Here is a 22069-nt window from a genome sequence, read left to right as displayed (position 1 = left end):
AGCTGCTGCTGGCACTTCTGCCGGGGCTTCTATAGTGGAGCACCAAAAGGTCATGTGACGCCGGTGCTCAGTCATATAAGCCCCCGGAGGAAGTGCCGGCAGTAGCGGAGGATGCATCGCACAGACCTCCACCGGCTGCCAGAGAGGAGGATCCAGGTCCCCTGCAGCGCTGCGGGTGATCTGGATCTTAGTCTTGTAGTCAGACCTCTATCGGAGGTCTGATTGGAAGACAACCTCGAAAATAAGACGATGGTTATTTTTCAGAGCATTTGCTCTGAAAAAATCTTGTCTTATAATCGAGCAAATACGGTAATTGCAATAGCTCTACACGATGAATACTTAAAGTGGTTTCCCCCAAATTCAAATGAAAATGCAGTTTATAATGACTTCTCTAGTCTCAAAATTATCCAACCCCTTCATGTCAAATCATAGCCCATTCCTCATGAACAATGGCCTCCAGTTCAGTAAGATTCTTGGGTTTGCATGCTGCAACCACCTTCTTCAAATCCCACCACAGATTTTCTATGAGCTGACTGTGATGGCCAGGATTTCTTATGCAACTAAGCCTTGGTGGAAATTGAGGTATGCTTGGGATCATTGTCTTGTTGGAAGGTCCAAGCTTCCGCTTTTTCCATGGTTTTTCTGATACTTCAATAAATCCATCTTGCCTTTCACATGCTGCAGGTTCTCAGTGCCAGAGGATGCAAAGCAGCCCTAAAGCATCACTGAGCAACAACCGTGCTTAACAGAGTGTTCTTTTTCATTGCCTACAGTGCCTGTTGCGACCAAGTTTTTCTGCAGTCACTCAAGTTTTTCTCAACCTACCTTTGCTATCTTTTTGTATCCTGTGCCGTGTTTGTGAAAGGCAATGATATATTCTGTTAACTTTTTGGACCATTCTTTTGCATTAGCCTTATTTCTAACATGCAGTCCAACATGACACTCAACAAACCCCTGGGCTGTGCAAGTATTTCATGCGTTCTAGCTCAAGCACACTTGTTGCAACTAATGAAGCCCTTGAGACAACTTCTGTTTTGCAAATTTTTGCATTTATGAGGGATTTTTGAGACTGGAGAAGTCGTAAGTTGCGTTTCTAGTTGAACCACTCGAAGCATTTATTGCGTTGAGCTATTTCAATTGCTTTTTTTTTATTTTTCCATTGCAAACCACTGAAATTCTGTAAATCTTGACAATTAGCCTGATTTACAATGAGGGTAGAATAATTTTGATTGCAACTGTAAGTAATACATGAAATCAATACTTTCTGGGAATCCAAGAACATGAAAAAAACCCACAATTAACAGTATTATAGTGTAATATATGTAATATAGATATGAGGTAGTGAGAAACATTAACAATTAGCATGCATATAGGTCAGCCATTTAAAGTATCTGTGCTTTAAGGAAAACTTCACCTCATAGGGTGATTTATATATTGTATAGGGTGAATAATAAATTGTCTAACTCCAAAAAAAAAAGCAAAATAGGAGAATAGGCAGGAAACTATTAGCATACAAAACAATGACAACAATACAAAACTCTTACATTATAAGTAAAGAGCATCAGATCAAATCAATCCCAATTGGTCCATAATTGCTTCACTTCTGTATAAGAGCTGCCAATGGAAACAACAGTCCCTGGACGTCCAGCCACACTGCATCAGATGTTGTCTTTAAATCTCCTCACACGCAATAATAATCAGGGGCTGTCTCAAGGTCTATAATTGCTCATTTAATCCAGGGGAATACCGTATTTGCTCGATTATAAGTCAAGGTTTTTTTTGAGCAAATGCTTTGAAAAATACCCCTCGTCTTATAATCAAGGTCGTCTTCTAATCAGACCTCAAATCGCTGAAAAAAATGTCTGCTGGGGCCAGGCTGCTTACCGGTGCTTTGGTCACGAGCAGCGTGAGAACAGGAACCCGGCAGAGTCGTCACATGACACTGCCCCTCCTTCTTCTTCTGGGGGCGGGACAAGAGAATTTGCAGAGGGAAGAAGTGGGCCTCTGCAGAAGTCTGCGAGTGAGAGATCTGCGGTTCAGGTAAGGGGTGGGGGAGGGTTTATGAGCAAGTATGCGTGATTAAGGGAATGAATGAGTATTTAAATGTTTGTGAATGAGTGTGTGTGTGATAGCATGGATGGGGTTACATAGTTACATAGTTACAGTGGGGCAAAAAAGTATTTAGTCAGCCACCAATTGTGCAAATTCTCCCACCTGTTTGAACTTGTTATCAGTATAAAAGACACCTGTCCACAACCTAAAACAGTGACACTCCAAACCCCACTATGGCCAAGACCAAAGAGCTGTCGAAGGACACCAGAAACAAAATTGTAGACCTGCACCAGGCTGTGAAGACTGAATCTGCAATAGACAAACAGCTTGGTGTGAAGAAATCAACTGTGGGAGCCATTATTCGAAAATGGAAGACACACAGGACCACTGATAATCTCGCTGGATCTGGGGCTGCACGCAAGATCTCACCCCGTGGTGTCAAAATGATCACAAAAACGGTGAGCAAAAATCCCAGAGCCACACAGGGGGACCAAGTGAATGACCTGCAGAGAGCTGGGACCAAAGTAACACAGGCTACCATCAGTAACACACTACGCCGCCAGGGCCTCAAATCATGCAGTGCCAGATGTGTCCCCCTGCTTAAGACAGTACATGTCCTGGCCCGTCTGAAGTTTGCTAGAGAGCATTTGGATGATCCAGAAGAGGATTGGGCGAATGTCATATGGTCAGATGAAACCAAGGTAGAACTTTTTGTTAGAAACTCAACTCGTTGTGTTTGGAGGAGAAAGAATGCTGAGTTGCATCCAAAGAACACCATACCTACGGTGAAGCATGGGGGTGGAAACATCATGCTTTGGGGCTGTTTTTCTGCAAAGGGACCAGGACGACTGATCCGTGTAAAGGAAAGAATGAATGGGGCCATGTATCGTGAGATTTTTAGTGAAATCAGCAAGGGCATCGAAGATGAAACGTGGCTGGGTCTTTCAGCATGACAATGATTCCAAACACACCGCCCGGGCAATGAAGGAGTGGCTTCGTAAGAAGCATTTCAAGGTCCTGGAGTGGCCTAGCCAGTCTCCAGATCTCAACCCCATAGAAAACCTTTGGAGGGAGTTGAAAGTCTGTGTTGCCCAGCGACAGCCCCAAAACATCACTGCTCTAGAGGAGATCTGCATGGAGGAATGGTCCAAAATACCAGCAACAGTGTGTGAAAACCTTGTGAAGATTTACAGAAAACGTTTGACCTCTGTCATTGCCAACAAAGGGTATATAACAAAGTACTGATATTAACTTTTTTTCTTGACCAAATACTTATTTTCCACCATAATTTGCAAATAAATTCTTTAAAAATCAGACAATGTGATTTATGGACTTTGTTGTCTCATTCTGTCTCTCATAGTTGAAGTTGAAGTTGGTGAAAATTACAGGCCTATGTCATCTTTGTAAGTGGGAGAACTTGCACAATTGGTGGCTGACTAAATACTTTTTTGCCCCACTGTATATAGGCTGAAAAAAAGCCAAGTGTCCATCAAGTTCAGCTTTTCCTATATCTGTTAATTTGTTTCTGTTGCTCCAAAAGAAGGCAAAAAAAAAACCCAGTTTGGCTCTTTCCAATTTTGCACTAACCAGGGAAAAAATTCCTTCTTGACCCCAAAATGGCAGTCAGATTTCTCCTTGGATCAATAAGCTGTTTCTCCATAATTAAAGATTATATCCCCAAATATTATGTTTTTCCAAGTATCCATCCAGTTGTTGTTTAAACGTCTGTACAGACTCCGATAAAACTACCTCTGCAGGCAGAGAATTCCACATCCTTATTGTCCTTACTGTAAAAAACCCTTTCCTCTGCTTTAGACTAAATCTCCTTTCTTCCAGTCTAAACGCATGACCACGTGTCCTGTTCATAGTCCTGTTTATGAACAGAATTCCACACAATGGTTTGTATTGGCCCCAAATATATTTATATAATGTTATCATATCCCCTCTGAGGTGCCGTTTTTCTAAACTAAACCATATGCCATATAGAGGGGTATAAGGCATATCATGGGGCAGAGGGGCATATAGGCAGTTAAAAGGCATATCATGGGGCACAGTGGCATATAGAAGGGTATAAGGCATTTCTGGAGGCAGAGTGGCATATAGAGGGTTAAAAGGCACATCATGGGGCAGAGTGGCATATAGGGGGTATAAGGCATTTCTGGGGGCAGATGTGCATAACTGGGGGGCTGGTAGGCAAATAGAAGGAAATTAAAAAAATACATTTTTCTCAATCATAGCTTTTATTAAATATGAAAAAATAGTTTACATGAATTAATATTTCCTAATTAAACTTTTTTCCTATAGGGTAGTCTTATATTTAGGCTTTTTTCTTTTTTTCCTTAATTAATATTTAGATTTTGGGAGGTTGTCTTATAATCAAGCAAATACGGTATATAAATGCATCAGACCACTTCCTTGTTCATGACATCATCGTCACAGGTTCATCACATCACATTTATTTATTAATTTTTGCTGTTGGCATAAATGTTAATTCTTTCAGATTGCTACCATCAAATGTTTGGGTACACTATGTTTCAATCATTTTTTCTGAATACAGGTACAGTGTTCCCTAATCCTCACTAACTAATCTGCCCCCTGATATGCCTTATACCCCCTATATGCCTCCCAGACTTACCGTTGCATCCCTAGAAATGTCCCCCATGCTCCAGACTCTATGGTCTCAAGTGTGGGCAGTCGGTGGGCGTCTGCACAGTGCACGCAGACAACCTTCGCTGCTACGCGGGGCTTCTATGACTGAGCACCTGAAGGTCACGCCGGCGCTCCATCATAGAATCCCTGGCGGAAGTGTCTGGTTGCAGCGGAGGTTGCGCGCATTGCACATAGGTTCACCAGCTGCCAGAAAGGAGGATCCAGGTCTCCTGCAGTGCTGCGGGTGATCCTCCTCTCTGGCAGCCGGTGAACGTCTGCGCTATGCACGTAGACAACCTTCGCTGCTGCTGGCCGGGACTTGCCTGGGGCTTCTGTGGTGGAGCACCGGAAGGTCATATCATGCAGGCGCTCCTTCAAAGTGCCAGCAGCGGAGGTTGCCTGAGCGCATCGTGCAGACGTCCACTGGCCGCGAGAGGGGGATCCAGGTCCCCTGCAGTGCTGCGCGGGATCTAGATCTTAGTCTTATTTGAGGTCTAATTATATATAAGAGGAGGGGTATTTTTTTTTTTGTTATACAGTTTGAGGTAGTCTATTGATTATTATATCCTTGGATGTTGTGTGGGAAGGTTTATAGGCTGCTCTAGTTAGAGGGAGTGTGCATTTTGTATGTTTCTCAGTACCTCATATCTATATTATATATATTACGCTACATTATTGTGTTTTATTTTTCATGTTCTTGGATTCCCCAAATTATATAATAAGTTAAGTATTGATTGTATGTACTACTTATGTACTACAAAGAGCTCTGAAATATTGTTTGAATTTCATACAATTTCGCACAATTTCTCGTTGACATTATCTCTCATTCTCCTTCACTCTGTTTCACTCTCTTTCTCAATGTCTCCCTACCATCTCTGCCCACCACTTCCGTGTCCCTGGCACCGGGAGGCCAGAATAATGAAGACAGATTTGTGCAGAAACACTTCTATTTCTCCACAAATCTGTCTTCATTATTCTGGCCTGTGTTTCTGCATGTTTGCATAAATAAGCTTTTTTGGTTCAGAGGCTTTCTAAAAAATAACCTTTTAAAATGTGTGTTATTAGCCTAATTTTGTACATAAGAATTTAGGGTAATGTGTTTTTGCTTTCCCTAGATGAGCGATGTAGAAGCTGGAGGTGCTACAGTATTTCCAGATTTTGGTGCAGCAATATGGCCTAAAAAAGTAAGTGTTTAATTTACTGTGGAACATTTCTAATAATTTCCCTGTTGCATTTGTAAGATGGTATCTCAGTTTTTTTAACTTACAATATCAGGGGTGTCTGCTTGAGTTAGGACAACTTGGGCGGTAAATTTAAAAGTAGGAGGGACATAGTAAATAGAAAAGATGCAGGCTATGTCTTTTTATGTTAGACCTGATGTAAGGCCTTGTATTAAAGAAATAATATATGCTGATACTGTTGAAGCCTTAGAAATTGTAGAAATTTGCACTGGTGCAAAGAGCTGCAGTGCATTAACCCCCAAATATTAGTATTGAGGGGAAGATAAGATTTTATTACAAACCAAAAAAGCTGCACATCTAGGTCACGTTTTATGGGAGATTTTAATTACTCAGGCATTCACTGGAATATTGGAACAAAAAGTTCAGGAATAGGGAGCACATGTTTGAACTTTTAAAATATACACCTGGGTCTTTTTTATTTTGCCAAAGCATTTGATACAGTTCCTCACAAAAGGTTACTGAAACCTTGAAAATGGGTGACATTCTTTAAGCCAGTTTCAACCCAGGTGCAAATATACATTTCAACGGGTTGTTGTTAATGAAAAGTGGGTTTCATTCTGTCCTAGGTCCACTGTTATTTAATGTTTTTGATAATGGGTTTGCGGATGACACAAAATTAGGTATTTTAATACAGTCTGAACTAGATATTGCTTGGAGATTTGATCAAATTGGAGCACTGGGTGACCAAGTGGCAAATTAGTTTTAATGTTAATAAATTAAGTTATGCATTTTGGGAAAACAAAATGTGGAAATTATACACTATGTGACCAAATGCATGTGGACAGCCCTCCAGTTATTGAATTTGTCAGTTTGTGAAATTTCTGCCAAGCTAGATCTGCCCTAGTAAGTGCTATGATTTTGAAGTGGAAACATCTAGGAGTAAGAGCTCAGCCATTAAGCAGTAGACCATGCACACTGGCAGAGCAAGGATGCAGAGCATATAGAGTCCAAACTGTCTCTGGAAGCAACACCAGCACAACCACTGTGCATCGGGAGCTTCATGAAGTTTGTTTCAATGGCTAAGCAGCTGCACTCAAGCTGAAGATCACTATGAGTGATGGCAAACATCAGCAGGAGTGGTGTAAAGCACAGAACCGATGGACTCAGTGGATACATGTGCTTTGGAGACTTAGGGACAAATCTGGGTTTTGAAGATGCCAGGGAAATGCTACCCATCCGAATGCATAGTGTCTGCTGTAAAATTTTGAAGTATGAATAATTGGTACGGTTTGTCAGGTTCTGGGCTAGCCCCCATAGTTAAAGTGAAGGGTAATGCTACAGTATTCAAAGACATTTTAGACAATTGCATGCTTCCATCTATGTGGCTTTAGTTGGGGAAAGACCCTTTTCTGTTCCAGCATTGCTGTGCCCCTGTGCGCAAAGTAAGGTCCATAAAGACATGGTTTGACAACTTTTGGGTGGTGTCAATCGAGTGTATCTACCCTCCTTGCTGTGTTTCTTTTGGATTTCCCAGTATTTGACCTCTTGCTTTCCTCTTGGATTAAGCTGTTTGCCATTGACCTCTGCTTGACTTTATCTTATTCGATTGATTGCCATCTACCTTAACCATTTCCTGTTCCTGATTACTCTATTGCTCAAGTCTTATTTTGCAACCTCATTCTTATGCCTCTGTCTTGGGGGTCCTAGTTATGTGTTACTGCAAACCACCTTGTTACAGGCCTCAGTAAAATTATGGTCAAGGATTCAACTATGCAAAATGATAACTGTTACATAAGATAATGTGCATAATTCGTTACGTAAGATTTTTTGTGGCAAAAAAATATCACTAGAATAGTATATAAAGGTAGAACTCTATTGGCACCCGATGAGATAGGCCAGGCCTTTAACGAATCCTTAAGGACTTATATAATTTACCAAATAAAGTCAGGGACTCAGATTTAAGGAATTACTTTATAAAGAGATCTCTTCCTAAACTTTCTGATAAAAAGGTTTTGTACCGTGTTAGCCGTTGAGAAAACAGGAGAAAAGTATAGTTAAAATGATACCATTTATTGGCTAACTGAGAGTTTGATTGCGAGCTTTCGAGACCAAGTTGTTAGGTCCCTTCCTCAGGCATTAATGAAGCTAACACAGACTTATCTAAATACAAAAGCACAATTCACACATTAACAAAGACATTAGATAAACACAGAGGTATTGGGGAATTTGTTCAGCAGTAAATTAGTTGGACTAGTAGAGATCCAATGGACAGATATGGTTCAATCAAAGCATTGTTGGTCAGTTCACTCCCTGGTTAGAGGGGCCATAAAACCATTAGACATATGCCAGATCCATGAAGGTGTCAAATGTTCCCAGGAATAAGTTGTTTGTAGTGAATTCGAATTGTGGGAGGATTAATGGTTGGTGATGTTATAATGGGAGATTAATTATCTGTCTCTGTTGAGGCCAGTAATTAGGGTATTAAAACGGTATATTAGTTTGATCTCCCATATCTTTCTCTCCCTCTGGGTGCGGAACGATCCCATCAGTACTGACAGCTTCACATCCTGAATGCTGTGTCCAGGCTGACAGAAGTGTTCTCCAACAGGTGTATCTACTTTTTACTGTTTGATGGTATGTCTGTGGGAATTGAACCGTTTGTGTAATGCTTGGCCTGTTTCCCCCACGTACATCGCTGTTGGGCATCTAGCACACATGATGAGGTACACCACGTTAGATGATTTGCACGTAAAGCAGCCATTGGTTTTGTGGTGTAAGTGTGAGCCGGGTATCTGTATTTCATCTGTGGGAAGGATGTGTGCACAGGTCTCACATCTCTTTTGTTGGCAGGGAGAGGTACCATTTGCTGTTCGCCTGTGAAGGGTGCTCCTCACTATACATTGTTTGAGATTGGGAGGTTGTTTAAATGAGACCTGGGGGGATGTGGGAATATCGTCCGAAGTCTTTCATCAGTGTGCAAGATTTCTTGTAGTTCCTTTGAGATCTTGCGCAGGGCTTCCATTTGTGGATTATAGGTGACCACTAATGGTACTCGATCTCTTTTTTGTGGCTGCTGGTATCTCAGGAGGTTTTCTCTGGGGATACTGATGGCTTTCTGTATTTGGGAGTCTGTGATTTTTGTACTGTACCCATGGTTTATGAATTCCTCCCTGAGATTCTGGAGGTGTTTATCTCTGTCCATAGGATCCGAACAGATGCGGTTATATCGAATAGCTTGACTGTAGATGATTGAGTTTTTGGTATGTCTGGGATGGAAGCTGTTGTGTTTCAGATAGGTTGGTCTATCTGTTGGTTTGCGGTAGAGTGAAGTCTGAATGGACTTGTTCTTTATGTAGATGGTAGTGTCCAGGAACTGGATGTTAGTGCGGGAGTAGCTCAGTTTCAGCTTTATAGTGGGATGAAAGGCATTGTAGCCTTCATGAAATCTGAGGAGTTCCTCTTCGCTACCAGTCCAGATGATTAGTATATCGTCGATGTAGCGGAGATATACCAGCGGTTTGTTGTGGCAGGTGGAGATGTAGTCCTCCTCCAGTCTGGCCATGAATAAATTGGCATATTGTGGTGCCATTCGTGTGCCCATTGCGGTCCCCATTTTTTGGAGATAAAAGTCCTGTCCAAATGTGAAGTAGTTGTGGTTGAGGATAAAATGTATTAGTTGTGTAATGGGTTCCATTCCTAGGTTCTCCTGTTCTAGGTATTTGCGGCAGGCTGCTATACCGTCACGATGGGGAATGTTGGTGTAGAGGGATTCTACATCCATGGTAGCAAGAATGGTGCCCTCAGGAACTGTGCCGATGTTGGTAAGTTTGTTGAGAAGATCGGTGGTGTCTTGGAGGTAACTGGGCAATCCCTTTACTAAGGGTTTAAGGATTTTTTCAACCCAGCCAGAAATATTTTCTGTAAGGGTTCCGACTCCTGAAATGATGGGTCTTCCGGGGTTTCCCTCTTTGTGTATTTTGGGGAGCAAAAAAACCAGGATATAACCCTACACTCGACCGATATATAGAGAGCTTTAGACACAGAGTCAACTCTGAAATATTAGAGAAAAATACCAAACAAACTGCCAACCTAACTAAGAAGGAACAGAAGGCCATTCGATCACTTAAGAACAATCAAGAAATTACAATTAAACCAGCAGATAAGGGAGGTGCTGTAGTTATTATGGACACTGAGGATTACAAAAAAGAAGCACACAGACAACTCTCTGATGACAGACACTAGATCCAACTTCAGGAGGACCCCACAAACGCCTATACCAAAACACTCAAGAATACCATAAAAGCACTGCCGCCCAACATCAGACAACAGGTGGAAGGCTTGGTGCCAACTGACCCCAAAGTGGGCTCATTCTACATGCTCCCCAAAATACACAAAGAGGGAAACCCCGGAAGACCCATCATTTCAGGAGTCGGAACCCTTACAGAAAATATTTCTGGCTGGGTTGAAAAAATCCTTAAACCCTTAGTAAAGGGATTGCCCAGTTACCTCCAAGACACCACCGATCTTCTCAACAAACTTACCAACATCGGCACAGTTCCTGAGGGCACCATTCTTGCTACCATGGATGTAGAATCCCTCTACACCAACATTCCCCATCGTGACGGTATAGCAGCCTGCCGCAAATACCTAGAACAGGAGAACCTAGGAATGGAACCCATTACACAACTAATACATTTTATCCTCAACCACAACTACTTCACATTTGGACAGGACTTTTATCTCCAAAAAATGGGGAACGCAATGGGCACACGAATGGCACCACAATATGCCAATTTATTCATGGCCAGACTGGAGGAGGACTACATCTCCACCTGCCACAACAAACCGCTGGTATATCTCCGCTACATCGACGAGATACTAATCATCTGGACTGGTAGCGAAGAGGAACTCCTCAGATTTCATGAAGGCTACAATGCCTTTCATCCCACTATAAAGCTGAAACTGAGCTACTCCCGCACTAACATCCAGTTCCTGGACACTACCATCTACATAAAGAACAAGTCCATTCAGACTTCACTCTACCGCAAACCAACAGATAGACCAACCTATCTGAAACACAACAGCTTCCATCCCAGACATACCAAAAACTCAATCATCTACAGTCAAGCTATTCGATATAACCGCATCTGTTCGGATCCTATGGACAGAGATAAACACCTCCAGAATCTCAGGGAGGAATTCATAAACCATGGGTACAGTACAAAAATCACAGACTCCCAAATACAGAAAGCCATCAGTATCCCCAGAGAAAACCTCCTGAGATACCAGCAGCCACAAAAAAGAGATCGAGTACCATTAATGGTCACCTATAATCCACAAATGGAAGCCCTGCGCAAGATCTCAAAGGAACTACAAGAAATCTTGCACACTGATGAAAGACTTTGGACGATATTCCCACATCCCCCACTGCTCTCATTCAAACAACCTCCCAATCTCAAACAATGTATAGTGAGGAGCACCCTTCACAGGCGAACAGCAAATGGTACCTCTCCCTGCCAACAAAAGAGATGTGAGACCTGTGCACACATCCTTCCCACAGATGAAATACAGATACCCGGCTCACACTTACACCACAAAACCAATGGCTGCTTTACGTGCAAATCATCTAACGTGGTGTACCTCATCATGTGTGCTAGATGCCCAACAGCGGTGTACGTGGGGGAAACAGGCCAAGCATTACACAAACGGTTCAATTCCCACAGACATACCATCAAACAGAAAAAAGTAGATACACCTGTTGGAGAACACTTCTGTCAGCCTGGACACAGCATTCAGGATGTGAAGCTGTCAGTACTGATGGGATCGTTCCGCACCCAGAGGGAGAGAAAGATATGGGAGATCAAACTAATATACCGTTTTAATACCCTAATTACTGGCCTCAACAGAGACAGAGAATTCATCTCCCATTATAACATCACCAACCATTAATCCTCCCACAATTCGAATTCACTACAAACAACTTATTCCTGGAAACATTTGACACCTTCATGGATCTGGCATATGTCTAATGGTTTTATGGCCCCTCTAACCAGGGAGTGAACTGACCAACAATGCTTTGATTGAACCATATCTGTCCATTGGATCTCTACTAGTCCAACTAATTTACTGCTGAACAAATTCCCCAATACCTCTGTGTTTATCTAATGTCTTTGTTAATGTGTGAATTGTGCTTTTGTATTTAGATAAATCTGTGTTAGCTTCATTAATGCCTGAGGAAGGGACCTAACAACTTGGTCTCGAAAGCTCGCAATCAAACTCTCAGTTAGCCAATAAATGGTATCATTTTAACTAAACTTTCTGAAGAAGCCCTAGAAAGCTTGAATAACATAATTACCTTAGGCTGACCATGGGATTCCATTGGAGAATATATCAGGCAATTATGGCCCTATACACCAAGCCAATGGGTAGAGTTGTGGGTCCAGGAATTAAATTGAACTGGTTTCCCTTTGCCAATGGCACGCAACAAGGATGCCCCCTCTCCCCCCTTCTACACCTTCTCTCATTAGAACCGCTCGCAAGAGATATTAGGGCTGTGGGGAGGAGGGGACACAAAAGACTAAACTATACACGGACAATGTCCTACTGACTGTCAGGGACCCAATAAATTTGTTGAAACAGATTATGGCACTGATAGATCAATATAGTTATGTGGCAAATTATAAATTGAATATTAACAAATCAATTGCATTGCCATTTCTTCTGGACACAATACAAAAACAAGAGATAGAGAAAATGGGTTTTGGTTGGGCTAAAGACTTTTTATATATTTAGGAATAAGGATTAACACAATGCCAAATTCATGGATGGAGATTAATCTCCTCCCTTCAATTAAGGACATGACCGCCTCTTCTATGAAGTGGCGAGGACTATTCATTTCCTGGTGGGGAAGAATAAAATTGGTTAAGGCATACACTCTCCCCAAGTTTATATACATTTTCAGGATGATGCCATATATTAACCCAACTAGCTGGCTTGAATTAAATCAACGGTCCATAAATAGATTAGTAAAAAACCTAGATTGAAACTGCAGGTTATCACAAAAAATAGAAATCATGGTGGTTTGGGTGTGCCTATCATCCAGGATTATTCACAGACTGCCCTGTTTTCACAGGCTTGTATGACCCAAAGTAATAAATCCACACAGGAATTATGGTATAGAGGGGAGTTGCCTAAAAACTACCCACATAAAGATTTACGAACACTTTTCTGGACTTCCTCTAAGATACTTACAGAAATGATGGAAACGGGAATAGCCTGGCCTTGAGGCATCTCCTTAAAAACTGGTATTGGGTAAAAAAGAAGGTAGGACTTGAAGATAACAGGCCTTCCACTTGGTAATATAGAAAATATGAAAATCTAGGCTTAACAAATTGGAAACAAAAGGGGAATTTTTTCTATAGAAGATCTGATTGATGGAGGTACCATCAAACCATTGAGCCAACTCCAACTGAAATTTGTAGATAGTAGAGGAATGCTTTAGATACCTAAGGGTTAAGAGCTTCCTCCTAAAATCTGCGAACTGGAATCAGAGCTCTAAAACCCAAAGCCTTTTTAAACATCTAGTCAAAGGAAGAGCATTGATAAAAATGTTCCCTAATAATCTACCTAATTGCTGGAGATGCGGGAAAGAAAGAGGAGAAACCCTCCACATATGGTGGGGTTGCACCCCGATAAATAGACTAAGGTTGAGGGTATCACAGAGGCTGGTTGCTAAATTTGGCCGTCACTGGGAATTAATACCAGAAAGGGCTCTACTTCATCTAAATTTACCTAAAACAACAAGAAAAGACACACAATTTTTGTTACATTCACTGATGGCAATAAGGATAGTCCTGGCCAGAAATTGGAGAACCTCAGACCCAATCCCATGGGCAAAGATAAAATCGCAACTAATACACCAATTGAGAAAGGGATCTTGGCTCAAACCACATGGAATAGCAAAAGTTATGCTTTCTGGCAATACTGGATAAAAAATGGCTTGCCACTCTGCCCCAGAAATGCCTTATACCCCCTATATGCCACTGTGCCCCATGATATGCCTTTTAAACCTCTAAATGTCACTGTGCCCCATGATATGCCTTTTCACCCCCTATGTGCCACTCTGCTTCCAGAATTGCCTTATACCCCTATATGCCACTCTGGCATTAAGGGGGTTAAAAGGCATTTCATAGAGCACTCTGCCTCCAGAAATGCCTTATGCCCCCCATTTAACACTCCCTCCCTCCTCCAAACTTACCGGAGCTTCTGAGTCCCCGGTGCGTAGTCCGGGCAGCGTGTAGAGCTCTACGCAATTCGCGTGGACAACTTCTGCTGCAGCCGTGAGGAGGTGCGGTTAGCGGCGTGGGTTGTCTGCGTCCATCGCGCAGACCTTCCCCGGCTGTCAGAGATCACGGGGAACTCTGATCTCTGACAGCCGGGGAAGGTCTGCTCGATGGACGCAGACAACCCCCGCCGCTAACCGCACCTCCTCCCGAATGCAGCGGAGGTTGTGTACCAGAATCGTGTAGAGCTCTACACGCTGCCCGGACTAAGCACCGGGGACTCAAAAGTACCGCTAAGTGGGGTGGGGGGGGCGGAGAGACAGGAGGATCCAGGGGCGTCCAACATGCAGCCCGCAGGCCAAATGCGGCCCGTGGCACCTCGAGGTTCCAGCATTTACTGGTTGCCTGGGTATAAAAGGAGTGTGATTGCTGTTAGCAATCACACTCCTATCATGCCAAGTCATATTGTTGAATTTTTTTGTCCAATTTTGAATTTTGTTGAATTTTTTTGGTTTTGGTGTTAACCACACTCTTATTAAAAGTAAGTAACACACCAAAATTGGACAAAAAATACAATAACAATATAAATTTATATATGATTGTTGACAGCAATCACACTCCTATCATGCCCAGCCAACCAGTACATGCTGGAATCTGGGTATGCCTGAGATTGCTGTTAACAATCATAATATATATATAAATATATATATATATATATTAACATTGTTATTATTTTTTTTGTACAATTTTGGTGTGTAACTTACTTTTATTAAAAGTGTGGGATTTTTTATTATTTTTAAAAGTGGGGGGATCGTTTTCGGTTTCGGCTAAGTGAACCCTAAATTTTCGTTTTTGGTCCAGAATTTTCATTTCGGTATATCCCTAGGATAAATAGAACTATTTCATTTTTACTTAACCAGAATCCTGAATTTGTAATCACAAAACTTTCTAGGCCCGGAAATCAGTGAGAGGAAAAGTAAAGATTTTGTGTCATTTACTTTATTTTAATCTGCATATCTTATTAAAGTGAAATTGAGTGCGGCCCTCAGACGTATACAATTCTGATGAAGTGCCCCACTGCAGAAAAAACTTGGACACCCCTGAGCTAGATGCTTTGAATGATGCATCCTGTTTGGGTGAACACTACATGTTTCTGGTGTAGCTTTTTGTTTATTAGTCGCTGTTCCAGCTGGTTCCTGAATATTGGTTCATCCCAAATGTCTTTGAGAGAATTATCACAATGTGAATTTATGGAAACAAAAGGTCTAGGCAGCAATTGTGAGGTTTGAATTGCTGACCAAAATGGACTGAACTTCCTTTACTTTTGATTCCTCCCATGGGGCATACAGCATTTCATCCAAGACTGTAAAAGACCCAAAGAAATCTCTCTGTTCTTCCTGTACGAGGGCTAAGGAGGTGGTACATGAATGAAAATAATTCATGAATTGGTTTGAAATGCAGGCTATATTACTTCAACTTGCCCAGCCTTCAATCTCTAGTCCAGGAGATGAGGCACCCATCCTGTGTTCAGGATGTTGATGTTTCTCAGAATATTGATGATATTCTCGGGAAGAAGGAGAGATCGCTGAACAATGTAATTTTTTTACATGTGGGAAAAAAATTATCCAAGCCCTAGCTGGAAACAAAGTGTGAGGATCCCTTCCAGGGGTACTCCAGTGAATCTTAGTCTTTTCCAGTATCTCCTTCATTAAGTATGTGTTCTCTTTGGTCATTTTCAGAAAGTGGTATCATGACTCTGTCTGCAGTCGTAGAATCCCTTAGTATATCCAGTTTTGTGTTTATTGTTCTCCCAACCATGAATTTGGTGTTGTGCTCTGAAGCAAAATAGGAAATACTTTTCATTTTTGGCCACAAAGCACTCCACCTGACCATTTTAAACTCCTTTGAAGTAAATTTTGGGCCCTTGTCAGAGACCAACTCCACTGGTAATCTAAGTAGAGAAGATTGTTGAAGAAGTAGTCATCAAACAAACTTCTGGATATAGCCGTTATGAGCAAAAACATTTATTCTTTACCATCCCTAGAAATCACTCAGACTCCTCCTCCCGACACAGGTAGGGCACTTAACTATAAATTACCCCTCCCCTCTTTTTCCCTTATGTGTTTTTCCTGCTGTACAAGACAGGAAGCATGTTGTCTTTCCCCCATTTGTTATTTTTTTTCCTGTCCTTTGGTGAGATCAACTTAGGGCCAAAGGAGCACTCTCAGACGGGTGCGGGCCATTTAAACTAGCCTGTGGTATCCCATGTTGTAGACAAGAAACGAGGGCTTTCCTTTGGGGACTAGGAAAGAGACTAGCAGTATCGAGCATTTTCCTTGTGGCTGTGACTGAGCCCTTTCCACATCTCACAAGTGAGTCGAGGGAGGTTGGATCAAAAAAATTTCCTTCATCTGCAGATGAAGGAAATACCAAGCTTCAGAATTCCGACTCCCTATGTCCAAGAGGAAATCTAGTTGTGATAGATGCATTTTCACAAGCTTGGAATCATACTCTTTCCTATGTGGTATTTCTCTTTTTTTCTGATTGCAATGGTGTTCAGAAGATACAAAGAGAGGGGTTTTTGGTTATCTATGTTGCCCCCGACTGGCCAAGTAGAATCTGTCACTCAGAACTGGTCAGGATGTCTCAGGCGTCACCCTTTCTTCTGCCTGCATGTCCAAGCCTTCTTAGCCAAGGTTCAGTGTCTCGTCCAGTGTCTCATCCAGATCCTCCGAGCTCTAAGCAGCATGGTTTTTGAAGGGGACCTTCTATATTAACAGGGGCTATCCAAGAAGGTTGTGTCCACCCTGCTTCAGAGTAGGAAAGCAATCACTTCAACCAGATACCTGAAGATCTGGAAACAGATGCTCCTCATGGTGTTTATTCCTCAGCTCCACGCTGGAGGTGCTCTGAATTTATGGATAAGAAACTTAATGCATCCTTAAGTTTGTTGTTTCCTTATGGGCATATGTAGGATCATTCTGTGTTGCACCATGGGATCTAAACCTGGGCCTTCAGGGTTTAACAAGACCTCTTTTTCAAGACATTATAAGAAACTTCAGCCAAGCTCCTTTTGCTTAAAATCATTTTTGAGGATTTCAGACCAGAAATTCATCTTTCTTCATTCTACCCACAACCTACTTATGACTCCGAGAGGCAGCTTCACTGTGTAGATGTCAAGAGATGTCTTCTTTTATATCTGCAGGAATCTGCATCATGGAGACTAGATTCTAACTGTTCTTTGTTTTTTGGGCTTCTTCAAGAAGAAGAAAGGTGTCCAGATTATTGTCAGTGGATTGTTTAGGAAATTACCAAGTCTTATATGACAATGGGGCATACCTTAAGGGGGGGGAAAGGTTCTTCAGGCGGCTATGTGTTGACCTCCTCTTCTTCCTGTTTTATCTTTGAGTGATTTCTGCGAGGGATGGCAAGGGAAAGTTAGAGAACTACTTACCGAGAATTCCTTTTTCTTGCTTACCTCCTTGCTGCCAAGAGATGAGCAATAAAAAGGAATTTTCCACCAATTTGACCAAGGGTATCAGTATGAATTTGTCATGGAGTCTGTGGCCAATGCCTTGGTTGTATTGTTCTGTGTGGATGTTGTCTAGCAGATTGTATACATCCAAAACAATCATCTCTAGCAAATGGGCAAAAATCTCTGGGCACCAGACAAACTTGCAGCTTGGTATGCCCTTATGCAACAACACCTAATTTTGTATTTTTTAAGTACAACAACTCTTTCTTCCGACAATAGAGAATTATTTTAAACGGTTGGTTCCAAGTAATGTTTGCAATAAGGTTTTAATTACTCTGAAATGTATTTAGGCCATCCATCCAATATGAAACATAGCACTGTGATTAGGAGCACTAATTTGCACAAATACCGTATTGGCTCGGATATAGGCCACCCCCGTATATAGGCCGCACCCTAAAAGTTTGGTGCTTTTTTAAAGAAAAAGTTTTTTTCTTTAAAAAAGCACCAAAAAAACATGCTGCCACTCTGTCTCCCCCCCTATAAAATTTATATTTTAATAAAATTTTTAATGCTATAAAATTTGCATTTCTGGGTATTGACTGTAATCTACAAGCCTCTGAAACACAAATTTTACATTTTGCTGATGTTCCTCTTCAGTATGTCCAGTGACCAGCATATTACTGTGTAAATGGTAGTATATTCTTCTCTGCCATATAGCGGGTGCTGGGGAAATGAACACCATATACTGGTAAGTCCCTTGTGTATATTGATGGTGAGTAATTCACTTAAATCTCTTTGCACTTTTAATTGAAGGTATGGATTTTCAAGATCAATTTTTGTGAACCTTTGTCCACCGGCCCAAATTGCAAAGATTTCATCCGTTGTGTTGGTCAAGAATCAGTTTTTCATTTAGAGCCAATGCGGACAATTCCCACACATACGAATTTTACCTAACCTTTTCTTGACCGGAACAATTGGTGATGCCAGGTGCTCTGCTCCATTTCTTATGATTCTGAATTCTTCTAGCTTTTTGAAGTTATGTCCCATCAATACACTGGGAAGGCTTTAAAAAATTTAAATTGGCACCATGTTTCAGATGCCATTTAGTTGCTGTGTCTTTAAACATCCTAAGTGAACCATCAAAAACTGATTGGTAATTATTTTTAATGTATAGAAACACAGAAAGTGATGGCAGATAAGAACCATTCAGCCTATCCAGTCTGCCCAACCTTTGAATACTATCCTTAGTCCCTGGCCTTATCCTATATCAAGCTTAGCCTTATGCCTATCCCATGCTTCCTTGAATGTCTTCACTGTATTAACATCTACCACTTCCGCTGGAAGGCTATTTCATGCATCCACTACCCTTTAAGTAAAGTAATATTTCCTGATGTTACTTTTAAACCTTTGCCCCTCTACCTTAAAACTATGTCCTCTTTTTGTGATAGTATTTCTCATTCTAAATTAACTCCCTTCCTTTATCTTGTTGATTCCCTTTAAGTTTTAAATCATATCCCCCTGTCACATCTGTCTTCCAAGCTATATATTTTAACATCCTTTAACATTTCCTGGTAAGTTTTAGCCTGTAATCCATAATAGGGCTGCAACTAACGATTATTTTCATAATCGATTAGTTGGCCGATTATTTTGTCGATTAATCGATTAATCGGATAAAAAAAATGAATGTTCAGTTTTCATTTATTTAAAATAATTTAATAAACAAATGATGTTAAATACAAACAGCAGAATAAAAAAAACTTTGATAAAATGCATTTCTTGTCTTTATTTCCCAACCAGCCCCCCCAATTTATGCACATTTGAGCCCAGGCTTGCCACGCTGCCTCCCACATATGCCACTCCACCCCCACATATGCCACTGTGCCTGATACGCCTTATACCCCCTGATAAACCAATCCATCCTCCCCAGACATGCCACACTGCCTCCCAGCCATGCCACGCTGCCCTCCCCACATATGCCACTCCACTCTACTCCCAGATATGCCACTGTGGCCCCAGATATGCCTTATACACCCTGATACACCACTCCGTCCTCCCCAGACATGCCACACTGCCCTCCCCACATATGCCTTATATAATGTATATGCCTTTTACCCCCAGATATGTCACTCCGTCCTCCCCAGATATGCCCGATATCTCATAGTCCCCTCAAAGAGTCACAGACCCGTTCGCATCACACTGACACCATACTTTTATAAATAAGTACTGGGTTAATCTTCACGGCCCCCAGGATTTAGATTCCCCTTAGTTTGGCCCCCCTTTATCTCTAACTGCACATTAACCCTCAGTCCTCATCATTAAATTAACCCTAAACACCCCATTAACCATAACTGCCCCTAAATTAACCCTAAACACCCCATTAACCACAGCATCCCCTAAATTAACCCTAAACACCCTATTAACCATAACTGCCCCTAATCACCCCATTAACCATAGCTGCCCCTAAACACCCCACTAACCATAGCTGCCCCTAAATTAACCCTAAACACCCCATTAACCATAACTGCCCCTAAATTAACCCTAAACACCCCATTAACCATAACTGCCCCTAAATTAACCCCCACCTCCCCTAACTTTCAGTAGCCCAAATATTAATTTTATACTTACAGTTAGATGAGTGTCACAGCCATGTGGTTCTGGCCTTCTGGGAGAAGGAAGGGGCGGGGCCAGTTGTCACAGTGATTACAGGGAGGGACTGGTAAGTAGGAGCTGCTGCTGTGAGTCACTCAAACGGATTATATAATGAGGGGTATTTTTCTGAGCGTTTGCTCTGCAAAAACCCTCATTTTATAATCGATAATAATCGATTCAACTAATCGATAATGAAATTCGTTGGCAACGAATTTCATTATCGATTATTATCGATTTTATCGATTAGTTGTTGCAGCCCTAATCCATAAACCGTTTTAGTAGCCCTTCTCTGAACCTTCTCACCAGTGCTCTGTACAACGGCATAAGTACTTTCCTCCTTCTACTGCTAATACCTCTCCCTATACAACCAAGCATTCTGACAGCATTTCCTGCTGCTCTATTGCATTACCTACCAGACGCCCCAAATCTGTGTCCGAGCTCCACAGTCTTTAGAGTCTCTTGTACTTTGGGAAATGTGACACTCCATACCAGGGCCCATAGTCTGTAGGAAGGAGGCTGACACTCATTCCCTTCCAGGAGCCCATGGCACGGAGGCTCTCGTGACATATACTAACTCACATAATACTTTTTACACACAGCAGTAAGTGACACAGAAACACAGTTACCATCTGGTACATTGTTTACAATTAAGTACTGTTCAAGTCATTCCACTCGGGATAGCCAGGTTTCTGATTCTGCAACAAATTCTGGCAGTGTATAACAGCCAATTCCCTAAACAGCATATAACTATGTTTACTATAAACGGATCTCGATACCCTGAATGGCTGCTTCTGCTGAAGTTGGCTTCCTCCTCTACTCTGACCGCTGAACCTCTTGCTTATTATCAGCTGATGTCAGACACCCTAGGGTATTTCAAATGTTGATATGTTAAGCCTTTCCACACACTAATTCTACCAGCTTTTGTAAAAATGTGTGGTAGTCATTTTTTGTGTGTGTTTTTTTTTCACACACATTGTAATTTAGGTACTAACGTACAGCACTTGTTATATGTTACTGTCAAACAACATCCTCATATTCGTTCAGCAACTCTCCTGAGTGCAGTGAGACCATTCATGCATAGGTTTGTCGGGTGGTTTGGGGGCTCAAGTGCCACGTTTGGGAGGTGCGCTTTGTTTTCTTTTCACTTTGACATCTGGTCAGTCTCTGCCCATGTCCTATTTGCAACATCTTTGATCCCTGCCAATTGAATATCCTCCATCTAACCATACATTTATTTTTAAACTAGACACCCCATGAGTATTTCAAATGCTAGTATTTAAACTCTTTGCATGCCAGGATTTGTGAGAAGATACAGCACTAATTTTAGCACTTGCTCATAAAAATAAACCTAATTTAAGCGTTATTTTTAAATGTTAGAACATTTTAATTTAATAATTTTTCATATTTTTATTTTTTCTGTTTATTTATTTATGTATTTTTTATTACTACTTTACTCCAGCCGCTTATAAACATGTTTAAATGGCTGCTGACAGTTTACCTCTGAAGCTTCTAAATATACACAAAATGTTTTTTTTCACAGTAAGTATTGTACAGTTGTGTTTCTTTGTTAGTAGACCCTGTCTGTCATTTATATTCAAAGTTGTTAGAGTGTTTAAGAGTATGTTAGTGTATGGTGTTAGCATGAGTGTATGAGAGTTATCATTTGGTGCTAGCATATGTTACTGTGACGGAACCCTCCGTCACTGGGGCCACTGAAGAGGCCTGACAGCCAGCCTCCTCCCTATTGATTATGGGCCCTGACTTTGTAAAGACTTCGGTGA

At 41.5% G+C, this 22069-nt stretch overlaps 1 protein-coding gene across 3 annotated transcripts in view; it reads left to right on the top strand.

Annotated features, from left to right (window-relative positions):
* The window catches only part of P4HA2 (prolyl 4-hydroxylase subunit alpha 2), a 142371-nt gene that overhangs the window by 113109 nt on the left and 7193 nt on the right, over positions 1-22069 (top strand). For all 3 annotated transcript variants that reach the window (XM_053465324.1, XM_053465325.1, XM_053465322.1), the window contains one exon: positions 5817-5885. In XM_053465324.1, the coding sequence (XP_053321299.1) occupies positions 5817-5885 (69 nt within the window). The remainder of the gene's footprint in view (positions 1-5816; positions 5886-22069) is intronic.

Source organism: Spea bombifrons, chromosome 4 (genome assembly GCF_027358695.1).
Source record: "Spea bombifrons isolate aSpeBom1 chromosome 4, aSpeBom1.2.pri, whole genome shotgun sequence".
In the NCBI taxonomy this organism is placed as follows: Eukaryota; Metazoa; Chordata; class Amphibia; order Anura; family Pelobatidae; genus Spea; species Spea bombifrons.
This window is presented reverse-complemented; position numbering and strand designations above follow the sequence as displayed.